This window comes from Oncorhynchus masou, chromosome 22, assembly GCF_036934945.1.
Source record: "Oncorhynchus masou masou isolate Uvic2021 chromosome 22, UVic_Omas_1.1, whole genome shotgun sequence".
In the NCBI taxonomy this organism is placed as follows: domain Eukaryota; kingdom Metazoa; phylum Chordata; class Actinopteri; order Salmoniformes; family Salmonidae; genus Oncorhynchus; species Oncorhynchus masou.
In genome coordinates, this window is record NC_088233.1 from 35,909,201 (window position 1) to 35,924,124 (window position 14,924).

Sequence of the window (14,924 nt, forward strand, 5' to 3'; positions counted from 1 at the left end):
GGTACTTTTTCCACCACTTTTTTCACAACTAGGGTCATTTTAGGGTAATATAATGCGCTTTAACGTCATGTGTTGGGTCAGTCTGCGAGACCTAAAACTGAGAGAATGTGAACACACGGAGTTAACCAGGGAATATACTTATTTTCAAGTGGGGTCCCCTTTATTTTCTACTGTCAATTTGGGGTCGTGTGCAGAAAAAAATTGCGAATCGCTGCTGAACTGCAACTTCATAGCTAGTATGATAATCTTTGCAGAGCGCGTGCAATACAGACTGCTCCCGGAGCAGGAGCCTCCACGTCTGATCACGAGCCTTGGTTATCCAATCACAGCAAGCCACCGGGTGTTTCCAAACAACATCCCCTTTCACAGAACTACAGGCTGTGGAGCTAGCTACTTACTTCCTCATCATCTCAACTAAAAAGTTGTCGGCTGAATAAATTAATTCCTACTTTGTTTATCTGACATTTTAGCTAGATGATTAGATGTTGTAGTTACTTACTCAATTTATATTACAACTAAGAGGTCGCGTTGGAGAGGTCACAAGAAAACAAAAATGGACAACAGTGGTTTTCCTAACGTTAGACAAAAGACAATCACTCTTGTGATAAAAACACCGAATCAAGCTCACGGGGATCAGACGATTGAAGGAGTTGACACGGACTGGACAGTGAAAGAGTTGAAGACTCATTTATCGAGGGTGTACCCAAACAACCCGGTGAGTGATTGTGATAGCTAGCTAGCTAACTTGGCTAGCTATCTACCCAGCGACCCCATAATTAGCAAGCTAGCCAGTCCTTGCCAAGTTAGACTGGTCCAGTAAGTTAGCCAGCTATAATGTAATACTAGTAACGTTAGCTACTGTCAATAACAATCATGCAATCCAAACAGCTAGCTAGGCTATAAATAGTTGTGTATGTATAAATCGTGGTTGCTGTTAGTGTCTGTTGTGTTGACATCTGTCCCCCTTTCCCCCCACAGACTGAAAGTGATCAGAGACTTATTTACTCTGGCAAGCTGCTCCCAGACCAACTGCATGTCAGAGATATTTTCAGAAAGGTATGTGTGTGTGCCTATTCACCTAAATATTAACTAGACATATTCTCAGAACTCTAGCAAATACTGAGTTATGTGCCATCTGGTCAGATTGCTGGTATCATCAGTAAAAAAAAGTAATTGATTCAACATGATGTGCCTAGGGATTCAGTCTACCTACAGGGATACACAAATATCTGAAATTAGGCAGAGAATTGCTAAACCATGGTCTTAGTTATTTTTTGTATTACTGGGTTACCTATACAACTGTGCTGAACAGTGTGTATATAATGTCAATGAATTACAATGCTAGAAGCTCAGATTAATGCAGAGAGCAAAACCCAGACCATAAACTGAACTGGGCTGGGCTTTGACATCCCTGGAGTTCAAGCCCATAGAAGCCCCTCAGAACTATTGTTCTGTGTCAGGACTGTTATGAATGCAGTCCCCTTTTCTGAACTACAGACCAGTCCCCTTTTCTGAACTACAGACCAGTCCCCTTTTCTGAACTGCAGACCAGTCCCCTTTTCTGAACTACAGACCAGTCCCCTTTTCTGAACTACAGACCAGTCCCCTTTTCTGAACTACAGACCAGTCCCCTTTTCTGAACTGCAGACCAGTCCCCTTTTCTGAACTATAGACCAGTCCCCTTTTCTGAACTGCAGACCAGTCCCCTTTTCTGAACTGCAGACCAGTCCCCTTTTCTGAACTATAGACCAGTCCCCTTTTCTGAACTGCAGACCAGTCCCCTTTTCTGAACTACAGACCAGTCCCCTTTTCTGAACTACAGACCAGTTCCCTTTTCTGAACTGCAGACCAGTCCCCTTTTCTGAACTACAGACCAATGCCCTTTTCTGAACTACAGACCAGTCCCCTTTTCTGAACTACAGACCAGTCCCCTTTTCTGAACTGCAGACCAGTCCCCTTTTCTGAACTATAGACCAGTCCCCTTTTCTGAACTGCAGACCAGTCCCCTTTTCTGAACTACAGACCAGTCCCCTTTTCTGAACTACAGACCAGTGCCCTTTTCTGAACTACAGACCAGTCCCCTTTTCTGAACTACAGACCAATGCCCTTTTCTGAACTACAGACCAGTCCCCTTTTCTGAACTACAGACCAGTCCCCTTTTCTGAACTACAGACCAGTGCCCTTTTCTGAACTATAGACCAGTGCCCTTTTCTGAACTACAGACCAATGCCCTTTTCTGAACTACAGACCAGTGCCCTTTTCTGAACTATAGACCAGTGCCCTTTTCTGAACTACAGACCAATGCCCTTTTCTGAACTACAGACCAGTGCCCTTTTCTGAACTACAGACCAGTGCCCTTTTCTGAACTACAGACCAGTGCCCTTTTCTGAACTACAGACCAGTGCCCTTTTCTGAACTACAGACCAATGCCCTTTTCTGAACTACAGACCAGTGCCCTTTTCTTAACTACAGACCAATGCCCTTTTCTGAACTACAGACCAGTCCCCTTTTCTGAACTACAGATTAGTCAGATTTTCTGAACTACAGACCAGTGCCCTTTTCTGAACTACAGATTAGTCAGATTTTCTGAACTACAGATCAGGCCCCTTTTCTGAACTACAGGTCAGTCAGTTCATGTTTAATGTTGCATTCACTACCTTTCTCAAGATTTTTCTATAGCCATTCTTTGTTATACATGTTTTTACTTCAAAAGGTTGAATGAGTGTCCCTCTATGTCCCGTGCCAAGAATAAATGTAATGTTACTGTGTCTTATGCCGCCTGGGATATTGCATCATGTATGTATGTCTTCACAGACTGACCTAACACCCACTGTGCACCTGGTATGTGCAGTCAGAACTCAGCCCAGAGGTCCACTAGGAGCAAGACCAAAGGTAAAGTACCCCATATGGAACCCCATCTCAAACTGTGACATGTACTCTATGTGAAGGTTATGATGTAGACCTAGGTGAAGCTATTTTAAATATACTCTTTAAATAGCATCAGTCAACAATTCTTCAGTTGTTGCTCCCCTAGATTTTGTGCCAAACCAGGAAACTTTTTGTTTTTAGTTCTGCCGTGCCTGTGATTCCCTTGTGTTCTACTTTAGAAACCCTACACACCTCATGAATATTATCTAGTAGCTATAATTGGGAACTCCTGGAGCTGACAACGGACAGTCAAAGCCAGACATTCAGATTAGGAAAAAGACACCTCACACGGTTGATAAGGGATAATTCGATAAGCCAAAACGCCCTATCAGCTAAATCGTCTAAATTATTCCCCCAGTCAGTGGTTGAGGATGTGTCAGAGCTGAGGCTGTTCTGTCCTCTGGAGAGAGGAGTCCCAGCTCAGTGGATAGCAGGAGACAGGTGCACAACTACTCTCATTAGGAATCTCTGGAGACCATAATGCTTCTCGGAAAATTCACTGCAGCCACTTTGTACAGTATGTATGTCCGCACATGTGATGTTAACACCATGTCTCACGTTTTATTCAGGTCAGAGAGCCAGAACCACAACCGTCTGCCATGCCAACCAGACAGAACCTGGAGGGTGCCACCCCAGCCCCATCTGTGCCCACTGAACCAGAGCTGAGACAACGCAGGTACACTTCCAGCTCTCCCGCCCCACCCGCATGGCCTGGCACTACAACGTGAGTTAACAAGACAAGTGAATTCTTTGCATAATGCTGGTGATATTAGTACCATATAAATTATAAACTAATAAACAACAACACTTTGGCTTATATGTAATATATACATTTTACGGACAAAATATTTTACAATACTTAAATTTTGTTTGTTTTTAGTCCTGGCCTCCCTTTAACCTCCACCTCTCCCATCTATTTCTGATGTCCATCCAGTTTGATTTCTATTTGCCATATATTTTTAACTGTGCTGTTTCGCAAAAGTTCTGGACCTATATACATTTTACAGACACAGTATATTTGACATTTGTTATCTTGTTGTCATTAGTCCCACCCTTCAGCTCCATTCAACCCCTCCCATCTACAGTTGAAGTCGGAAGTTTACATACACCTTAGCCAAATACATTTAAACTCACGTTTTTCACAATTCCTGACATTTAATCCTAGTAAACATTCCCTGTCTTAGGTCAGTTAGGATCACCACTATTTTAAGAATGTGAAATGTCAAAATAATAGTAGAGAGAATGATTTATTTCAGCTTTTATTTCTTTCATCATATGTCGGTCAGAAATTTACATACACTCAATTAGTATTTGATAGCATTGCCTTTAAATTGTTTAACTTGGGTCAAACGTTTTGGGTAGCCATCCACAAGCTTCCCACAATAAGTTGGGTGAATGTTGGCCCATTCCTCCTGACAGAGCTGCTGTAACTGAGTCAGGTTTGTAGGCCTCCTTCTCGCACACGCTTTTTCAGTTCTGCCCGCACATTTTCTATCGGATTGAGGTCAGGGCTTTGTGATGGCCACTCCAATACCTTGACTTTGTTGTCCTTAAGCCATTTTGCCACAACTTTGGAAGTACGCTTGGGGTCATTGTCCATTTGGAAGACCCATTTGCGACCAAGCTTTAACTTCCTGACTGATGTCTTGAGATGTTGCTTCAATATATCCACATAATTTTTGTCCCTCATGATGCCATCTAAGTTCACCAGTCCCTCCTGCAGCAAAGCACCTCCACAACATGATGCTGCCACCCCAGTGCTTCACGGTTGGGATGGTGTTCTTCGGCTTGCAAGCCTCCACCTTTTTCCTCCAAACATAACAGTGGTCATTATGGCCAAACAGTTCTATTTTTGTTTCATCAGACCAGAGGACATTTCTCCAAAAAGTACAATCTTTGTCCCCATGTGTAGTTGCAAACCTTAGTCTGGCTTTTTTATGGTGGTTTCGGAGCAGTGGCTTCTTCCTTGCTGAGCAGCCTTTCAGGTTATGTCGATATAGGACTCGTTTTACTGTGGATATAGATACTTTTGTACCTGTTTCCTCCAGCATCTTCACAAGGTCCTTTGCTGTTGTTCTGGGATAGTTTTGCACTCTTCGCACCAAAGTATGTTCATCTCTAGAAGACAGAGCGCGTCTCCTTCCTGAGTGGTATGACGGCTGTGTGGTCCCATGGTGTTTATACTTGTGTACTATTGTTTGTATAAATGAATGTGGTACCTTCAGGCGTTAGGAAATCGCTCCCAAGGATAGGATGAACCAGACTTGTGGAGGTCTACAATTTTTTTTCTGAAGTCTTGGCTGATTTCTTTTGATTTTCCCATGATGTCAAGCAAAGAGGCACTGAGTTTGAAGGTAGGTCTTGAAATACATCCACAAGTACACTTCCAATTGACTCAAATTATGTCAATTAGCCTATCAGAAGCTTCTAAAGCCATGACATCATTTTCTGGAATTTTCCATGCTCTTTAAAGGCACAGTCAACTTGGTGTATGTAAACTTCTGACCCACTGGAATTGTGATACAGTGAATTATAAGTGAAATAATCCATCTGTAAACAATTGTTGGAAAAATTACTTGTGTCATGTACAAAGTAGATATCCTAACCGACTTGCCAAAACTATAGTTTGTTAACCAGAAATTTGTGGAGTGGTTGAAAAACGAGTTTTAATGACTCAAACCTAAGTGTATGTAAACGTCCGACTTCAACTGCATCTCTTAACACCATCCAAATTTGATTTCTGTTTGCCATATATTTTTCAACTGTGCTGTGATGCTTCACCAAAGTTCTAAACCTTTCTATTCTTATAGTTTCTACAGATTGTAAATTAAAGATACAATTTTTTTGCTTAAATTATTATTATATTATTGATCGATTTGACTATGACTTTTCAAATCACCCAGTAGTGCTATCTGCAGGGTTAGCTCCAGGTAATTGTTGCGATTCTTCAGCCATTCCTGGACCTGGGACCAAAAACAAGCTACATATGGACAGTACCAAAATAAATGATCTAATGACTCTGCCTCCTCGCAGCAAAATCTGCAGAGCTGGGAAGATTGTATCCCCCAATAACATTCTATTGGTTGCAAGAATTTTGTATACATATAAATTGCAAAATTCTAAGTTTTGAATCCGGCGTCATTTTGCATGCCAATTCATAAACCATGTGCCATGGAATCGGTACATCAATAAATCGATTTTGCAATCTATATGGCACAGCTGTCAATTTTTTTTGGTACTTAAATGAAACTGGTATATATTTTTATTTATCACAATTTTCTTTAACCAATTTTGGTCTTTAATACAGAGCCGACAGACAAGTTCCTTACTTTTCTCCCCTCCCCTTTGCCTCTTCCATTTTTGCGGTAGTGCTGCAATTAGTTGGTTGTAATTTTGGATAGAGCAGATATTTCCATATATTTGTGTTAGCTGCATGTGTGGCATACATTTTATTGAAAAAAACATTATTTAAAAAAATCAATTAGTATATTTGAGTTTAACCACTATGTGTTGTATTATTTGTTATGTCTTTTCTGGTGGAGTAAACTGAAATTGCAACCAACTTTCTATGGCTTGTTTAAAAAATAACTATATTTTGGAGATTGCTTTCAAATAACCAAAAGTGAGCGTTTGTAATCTGAATAAAGGAGAAAAGGCCATTCTTGAACATGGGGTGAGACATTCTTACTAATCTGCTAGAGAGCCAGTTTGGATCTAAGTATAGCTCTATTGTGTTGCTTTATGAAAAGTTATATTGCTGAGAGAGATGTAATACGTTGGTCTATCCTTCAATCTGAAATGACATGCAATTCACACTGCTATTATCCTGTCTCTAGGCCAGGGGCAGCAGAGATAACCAACCCAACCTTCCCCACCTACTCCCTCTACAGCCCTCAACAGCTGCTCTGGCTGCAGCACATGTATGCTCGCCAATATTACATGCAGTAGTAAGTATTCAATCCCAAGCATTTTATCACATTTAGTTATGACTTCCCACTGTCTTGCCATAGCATAATATTAAGCAGGGAAAATACTTTATAAAGTATGTTTGGCTTAGACCAGGGGTGTAAGCCCGCAGGGCCATATGCTATAGGGAGAGATCTCAATTAACATTGAAATGACTAAAACCAACTGTGGAGAAATGATAATGGACCTACATTTAGCAGTCCCTCTACATCGCAATTTTTTTAAATCAACAATTCCCTGCATTTCCCTGAATTTCCTGAATTTGAACAATTACCGCACTTCTTGCGTCGAGCAATCCCGGATCCGGGATCCTATTTGTAGCCTCAAGCTCATTAGCATAACGCAACGTTAACTATTCATGAAAATCGCAAATGAAATGAAATAAATATATTTGCTCTCAAGCTTAGACTTTTGTTAACAACACTGTCATCTCAGATTTTCAAAATATGCTTTTCAACCATAGCAAAACAAGCATTTGTGTAAGAGTATTGATAGCTAGCGTAGCTATAAGCCTAGAATTCAGCCAGCAACATTTTCACAAAAACAAGAAAAGCATTCAAATAAAATCATTTACCTTTGAAGAACTTCAGATGTTTTCAATGAGGAGACTCTCAGTTAGATAGCAAATGTTCAGTTTTTCAAAAAAAATTATTTGTGTAGGACAAATCGCTCCGTTTTGTTCACGTTTGGCTATGAAAAAAACCTGTATCCAGTTATAGCCTCAAGCTCATTAGCATAACGTAACATTAACTATTTATGAAAATCGCAAATGAAATGAAATAAATATGCTTTCTCTCAAGCTTAGCCTTTTCTTAACACTGTCATCTCAGATTTTCAAAATATGCTTTTCAACCATAGCAAAACAAGCATTTGTGTAAGAGTTTTGATAGCTAGCGTAGCATTTAGCGTAGCATTTAGCGGGCAACATTTTCACAAAAACCAGAAAAGCATTCAAATAAAATCATTTACCTTTGAAGAACTTCGGATGTTTTCAATGAGGAGACTCTCAGTTACATAGCAAATGTTCAGTTTTTCCTGAAAGATTCTTTGTGTAGGAGAAATCGCTCCGTTTTGTACATCACGTTTGGGTACCAAAAAAAAACGAAGATTCAGTCATCAAAACGGCAAACTTTTTTCCAAATTAACTCCATAATATTGACTGAAACACGACAAACTCTGTTTAGATCAATCCTCAAGGTGTTTTTCACATATCTCTTCATTGATATATCGTTCGTGGAAGTCTACTTTCTCCTCTGAATCCCATGGAAAAATACTTGCAGCTGAAGATGACGCACCAATTTCGACGGAGGACACCGGGCGGACACCTGGCAAATGTAGTCTCTTATGATCAATCTTCCAATGATATGCCTACAAATACGTCACAATGCTGCAGACACCTTGGGGAAACGGCAGAAATTGTGGGCTCATTCCTGTCGCATTCACAGCCATATAAGAAGACATTGGAAAACAGAGCTTCAAAAATTTAGCTCATTTCCTTAATAAATACATGCTGTGTTAATTTTTGAATGTTTACATGCCGAAGTACCGTAGATCGCAAGCCCATGATAAGTAAATCGGGCTAACTGGCTAGCTACGACTGTTAGCTAGTTAGCCAGATAACCACAAATAATATTTTGCTTGTTACCCCTGAAGAATTGACCTTGTATAATATTCGTTTTAGGTCATTTTTGCTTGTTAAACTATCTGGTTAGCTACATTTTTACGATTCACACAGCTAGCAGATAGTTATGACGTAAAAGGTGTGCTTTGTGTATATCTTGCCATTGTCATGGCAGGAAAACGGTTCACTAAATGTGTAGCTAACTGGCTAGCTAGCCATGAATAATTGGAAGCTACCCACTAAAAATGTACATCTACCCTGAATAACATTAGTTTTAAGTAATTGTTGCCTGTTTCAGTAGCAGGCTAGCTAGATTATTATGAATCACATATCTGACGTTAGCTGATAATTATGAAGTAAAACATTTGCTTTATGTTTATCTTGTTTAGTCTATTGTTGTCATTGACCTGGCTGGAAGAAGGTTCAGTGAATTAAAACATTTTTATTTTATTTAATTTGACCTTTATTTAACTAGGCAAGTCAGTTAAGAACTAATTCTTATTTTCAATGACAGCCTAGGAACAGTGGCCTGTTCAGGGGCAGAACGACAGATTTGTACCTTGTCAGCTCGGGGATTTGAACTTGCAACCTTTCGGTTTCTAGTCCAACTCTAACCACTAGGCTACCCTGCGTAGTGTGAGGTAATACAGTAGGGGGGAGTGTGAGTGCTTCTCTAATGTTTTATGCATTCACCACACTCTCGTCCTCACAAGAACGTACTCAGGAGAATGTAGTCGGAGAATGAGATTGTGGAGCACGGTAGTATTGAGAAACCGTGTCTGTCTTTTGTCCCATAGCCATGCAGCCTATGCAGCAGCAGCTTCTGCCCCCTTTGCCCCAGCCGCAGGCCCATCCCTGCCTGCTGCTCCCCACCAAGCCGCTGTCCCAGCACCCCTGCCCAATCAGGCCCCCATTGACAACCTGCCAGCCAATCAGAATGCGCAGGACGGCGCCTTTATCAACCCGGGAGCAGCCAATCAGAACCTGCGGATGAATGCCCAAGGCGGGCCTGTGATGGAGGATGAGGAGGAAATGGATCGTGATTGGCTGGACTGGGTGTACACAGCTGCCCGTCTGGGAGTGTTTCTCAGTATTGTCTACTTCTACTCCAGCCTGAGCCGCTTCGCCCTTGTCATGAGCAGCCTGCTCCTTATGTACCTGTGAGTTGACTGTGTTTGTTTGTTGTAAAACAAGGTATGTTGCTGTGTACTATGTCTATAACTGTATAAAGCCCCACAGTGGAGGTGTCATTCTACCCATAAAATCTAGCGGTCAAACAGGGAAATGGTTCCAATTGTTTTTCCACCATTAATAGAGGATTTTATTAACACTTAAAAAAAGTTTTTTTTTTTTAAATGATAGTCATATTAGCAGCTAATTAGCGTTATTTTTTTTGTGTGTAAATACAGGCAAATATATTGATAAAAGTCACCTTGTCCTACAGAGATTTACATGGTTATCAAAACGTCACACCAGGGTAAGCCTAGACAAAAAATAACACTTATTTGAAGTGTTTCTAAAATGCCCAATGGGGAAAATTAATGGTGGAAAAACAATTGGAAAACAATTTCCCAGTTTGACATCTAGGTTTTATGGGTATTTTGACTCATACTGTAGTACTCTGTAGCCAGAGCCATGTATTTAGAGAGTTTGGCCAACTTTTAGAAATTTGAGTATTGTTCATATTCTCCATGTTATGTTAATCGGCACTAACATGGCTGACAATAATGTTTTCAAGTGTCATGTAAATGCGTCATAATGCTCATTCTAGACATTATTCCCAATGTAATGTTAATGGGGCGCTAACATGGCTGCCATAGCATGTTAAAGAGTCATCTAAATGCATCATAATGCAGAAACCTCAATGGCCCAACTCTCTAAATACATGGCTCTGTGTATAGCCTGTCTGCTAATGGTGAGGCTGGCATTAGCCGTGGGTGATGTGCAGGTGAAGGCACCCGTGCAGTAGTCCTGAGAGAATGAGGGCCATATGTTGTGCTTATCAGCAAAGAAGAGATGTCCTTAGCTCAATGTGTTGCAGTCACACACTCTGTCCATTGTGCAACTCCCTCAGGCTCTGGAATCAGCTCTCTCATCCAAACCACACATTCCAAAAGTATGAGTGGAGACAAAGCTGTGTGTGTTTGAGAGAGGTTGAGAGATGTTGAGGGAGAGCGAGAGAGGCATGGCCTCGACATACACTAACACAGTCGGTGAGGTCCTTGTGACCGCAGTGTCCTGAATGTCCTCCCATATTTCAGTCTAATGTGAGGATATGTAGTGCTGGTTGAGTGTTTCTCTATGTGCTGCTGAGAGCTGCCTGGTACTGCAGGCCTCATCTCTGCAACACTTACTATAGATATGGGCGTCGGATCAAGGGCACTACTCCCTCCCTGATCAACGAATCTGGACAGATGTGGCAGAATGGGACCTAAGCCTTATCTTTACGTGTAACAAGATTTAGCCGCTATTACTCCACAGCCTACGCTAATGATTGGACTGGTCTCAGTGTGTTGGAAGGAGAGTTGGCCTGGTTATAGGACTGTAAATAGAGTGACCATTATTAACATGTCAGTCAGTCTGTACTTCCTCTTTGTTTGCACCACCTGGTCTTAACTGGAAATGAAAATGGGGACCACCACAAATATCCTGTATACTCTGACTGTGTAATAGATGCACAGTTTGAGAAGAATCATGCAGATCTACTTTATTAATCCCAGTTGTCTTCCTCTCAGGCACACAGCAGGCTGGTTCCCCTTCAGACAAAGGCCCCTGGTCAGAGGTCCAAACAACCAGGTCCCTGAGGTCATCCAGAACCAGGACAGGAACCCAGTGCCACTGGTAAGACACATTTCCTCAGGGGCTGGATCTCTAGGGGTGGAAAACAGATATGACTTCATTACAAGGCATGTACTGCCTTATGTAGTAACATTTATTATACAGCATGTAGAGCAGGGCTGTCAAACTAATTTTGTCCCAGGGGTCGTATTCGTTCTTCAACGTGGTCCAGAGGGGTGCACTGAAAATTGGTTATACTTCCTAACTGTCAGAATTAGCAAAAGATAGTCCTATATCCATTGTTTTTGTAATTATCATTACTCCCTGACTGTCTAGCTTTAATCTTGTGGATTATTAGCAAGCTGGACACAGTCAAGAACTGTATAAATGTTGGTCCATTGTAATTTTTACACAGTTTAGATTTGGTTTTAGTCATTTTGAAGTATATTTAGTTTGTGTCCCAGGAAACAAGCGGATTTAACTTCTTTAGAAAAACAGCCCTAATTTTGGAAACAAACATTATTATGTTGTCATCCAGTCACATTTATTGATTTTCCAAGCTATAGCACACAATATGTTACATACAGAACGACAGATTTTTACCGTGTCAGCTCGGGGATTCGATCTTGTAACCTTCCGGTTACTAGTCCAACGCTCTAACCACTAGGCTACCTGGCACATGGTGGTGACAGCATCATATTGTGGGGATGTTTTTTAGAGACAGGGAGATTAATCAGGATCGAGGGAAAGATGAATGAGATCCTTGATGAAAACTTGCTCCAGAGCGGAGCAGAGAAGAATGGGGAAAAACTGCCCAAATACACGTGCTAAACTTGTAGCGTCATACCCAAGAAGACTTAAGGCTGCAATCGCTGCCAAGTACCGAGTAAAGGGTCTGAATACTTTATGTAAATGTGATGTTTAAAAATAATTTTAAAAATTGCTTTGTCATTATGGGGTATTGTGTGTAGATTGGTAAGAGGGGTGAAAACAATTTAATCAATTTTAGAACATGGTTGTAACTTAACAAAATGTGGAAAATGTCAAGGGGTCTGAATACTTCCCGACTGCATCGTACAGTAGGTTTTCAAAGGACCAAAGAGAATGGTCTAATTTTTCATTTTTGCCATGGAAAAATAGTAGTTGTACGTATCATCCTGGCCCTCTGACTCCCCTGATATAGTTTAATTTAACTGTGTTAAAAAACATACAATTTAAGTGTGTTTTTTATATCTGAACTCTGGTGGTGGCGCTAACGGAGTTTTTTTCTCTTCCCTCAGGTGGAGGTCCCTGCAGGAGAAGAGGGGGCCGAGGCGGAGGTTGGACCTGATGAACCACACCCCCTGGCTGCAGTACCTGTGCCTCAACACAGGGTGTCCATCGTTTGGAGTGCCTGGATCTTCTTCAAAGCCTTCTTTGCCTCCCTCATCCCAGAGGCCCCGGGCGTGGCTAACTGAATAATTGACTTTTCCAGCAGGGGGCATACTGGAACTGAAGTTACCCTCAGTATCAGACCTGCCTCCCTGTCACGGGAAGTCCTCTCTCTGGCCTTCTGGATGGATGCCTGGATGGATGCCTGGACATTTTGTGAGAAATCATGAATGATTAAAAGCGTCAATGCATACAAAGCCCTGGCTGTAGTCTGTTAAGGGTGTGTGTTTAGGGATATGATGATTCATTCGGCGCTTCCTGCCTTATGATAGTGACCAAATGGTTGTATATACAGTACAGTACATACACCTCTCTCTGCCAAATGGTTGTAAATGCTGTAAATGTTTATTGGAACAAAACATTTAAATATTATTGTATTGTCTGTACACAGCACTTTACAAAACTTATCTTGTTATTAGGGCTGGGACAATACTAATATCGCAATATTGTTTCCATTGCAAAAATGTAAACACGAAGCAGATCAAACTCTTTGCCCCTTTAAAAACCTTCTGTATGTAAAATATTGTCTGCTATATCTTGGAAAATAAATAAATGTGATACTGGATGAGTAGTAATGTACACTCAGTGGCCAGTTTATTAGGGAACACCCATCACCCACCCCTTTCGCCTCCAGAACAGCCTGAATTCTCAGAGTCATGGATTCTACAAGGTGTGGCGTTGACACATTACTCAATTGTTATCAATGGACCTGATGTGTGCTGGGGAAACCAATCCCCACACCATTACACCACCGCCACCAGCCTGTACCATTGACACAAGGCAGAATATCAACGTAGTCAGATTCATGTTGCTAAATGCCAGATCTTGACTTTGCCATCAGCATGACTCAACAGGAACCAAGATTTGTCGGATCGGGCAATGTTTTTCCACTCCTCAATTGTTCAATGTTGGTGATGGCGTGCCCACTGGAGCCGCTTCTTGTTTTTAGCTGATAGGAGTGGAAAGCGGATGGGCTGCAAAATCCCATCCGTGACAAGGACCGATGAGTTGTGCGTTCCGAAATGCCGTTCTGTACACTACTTGTACTGTGCCATTATTTTCCAGTTTGTGGCCTGCCTCGTAGCTTGCACGATTCTTGCCATTCTCCTACGACCTCTCATCAATGAGCTGTTTTCACCCACAGACCTGCCCCTGACAGGATGTTTTTTCCCCCGCACCGTTCTCAGTTAACCGAAGATGACTCCGACGATCATACCATGCTTAAAGTCACTTAGGTTACTTGTTATGCCCATTCTAACATTCAATCGAACAGTAACTGAATGCCTCGATGCCTGTCTGCCTGATTTATATAGGATGCCACGGCCACGTGACTCACTTGTAGGAGCAAACAATTTGTGAACGGGTTGGTGTACCTAATAAAATGACCACTGATTGTATGTTTCCAACATACATGGGGCTGTTTTCCGAAATAGTTAAATCCACTTTGTGTTTTGTTTCCTTGACACGATACTAACGAGTATCGTAATACTGGTATTGTGCCGGCCATACTTATTATGCAAACTTGATTTAATCTGGGTTAAATTATGAGATGCTTATAGTGCTGTATAATAAAATAGTTTGTATTGCTCTTGCTCAGAGATGGAAGTGCTGTACAGGGTTGTGCATGAGTATTGAATGTTTCTCTGGTTGTCTCAGATGTGAAATGGAAGGCAGTGTTAACATAGTGTGGCTTTAATTCGTTAGACTGGTTAAAGATCTTCTGAAAGTTGAATTATGTTAAACACGGGAATATGCAGTTGTGTGGGGCTTAGGCCAGACTGTTTTTGCAATTAACATGGAATCATGCATAGTGACCTTGCTCCCTTGTTACACAATGAGAAAAATATATATTGTGATTCCTTTTGGAATGCCTTTAACTGTACACATACACTAAGTGTAATTCCCCCCTAGTACGTTCTAATGTGATTTATCTTTTTGTTTTTATTTTGGTAAAACAGCTTTTTAATGGATGCTACTGTATCAAGAATATTTTGTGGAGACTTGCAATAAATTTACTTATGTAAAAGGATTGCCTCTTTAGATAGGTGACTGTAGTCTAGTAAATAACTAACAGAACAATAATACTTTAACATCTAAAGTACTCACAAACACAAGCTTGTTTTAGACAACATGTTTGAGGACAATCAACAAAAATAGATTTAACATGTTCATAACATCTCTTGCAAAACAAAAAATAGTT

The 14,924-nt window shown here is 41.1% G+C and overlaps 1 protein-coding gene across 2 annotated transcripts; it reads left to right on the forward strand.

Annotated features, from left to right (window-relative positions):
• Positions 1 to 311: 311 nt before the first annotated feature.
• On the forward strand, positions 312 to 14,750 carry herpud1 (homocysteine-inducible, endoplasmic reticulum stress-inducible, ubiquitin-like domain member 1). 2 transcript variants are annotated; one of them, XM_064930041.1, is made up of 8 exons: positions 312 to 715; positions 979 to 1,056; positions 2,815 to 2,892; positions 3,498 to 3,604; positions 6,765 to 6,875; positions 9,313 to 9,675; positions 11,251 to 11,356; positions 12,574 to 14,750. In XM_064930041.1, exons 1-8 carry the CDS (start codon positions 554 to 556, stop codon positions 12,748 to 12,750), a joined length of 1,182 nt encoding a protein of 393 aa, XP_064786113.1. In that variant the 5' UTR covers positions 312 to 553; the 3' UTR covers positions 12,751 to 14,750. The 2 variants fall into 2 exon arrangements, with proteins under 2 accessions (XP_064786113.1, XP_064786112.1); XM_064930040.1 differs by having other exon boundaries at positions 314 to 715; positions 3,498 to 3,652.
• The last annotated feature ends 174 nt before the right edge of the window (positions 14,751 to 14,924 follow it).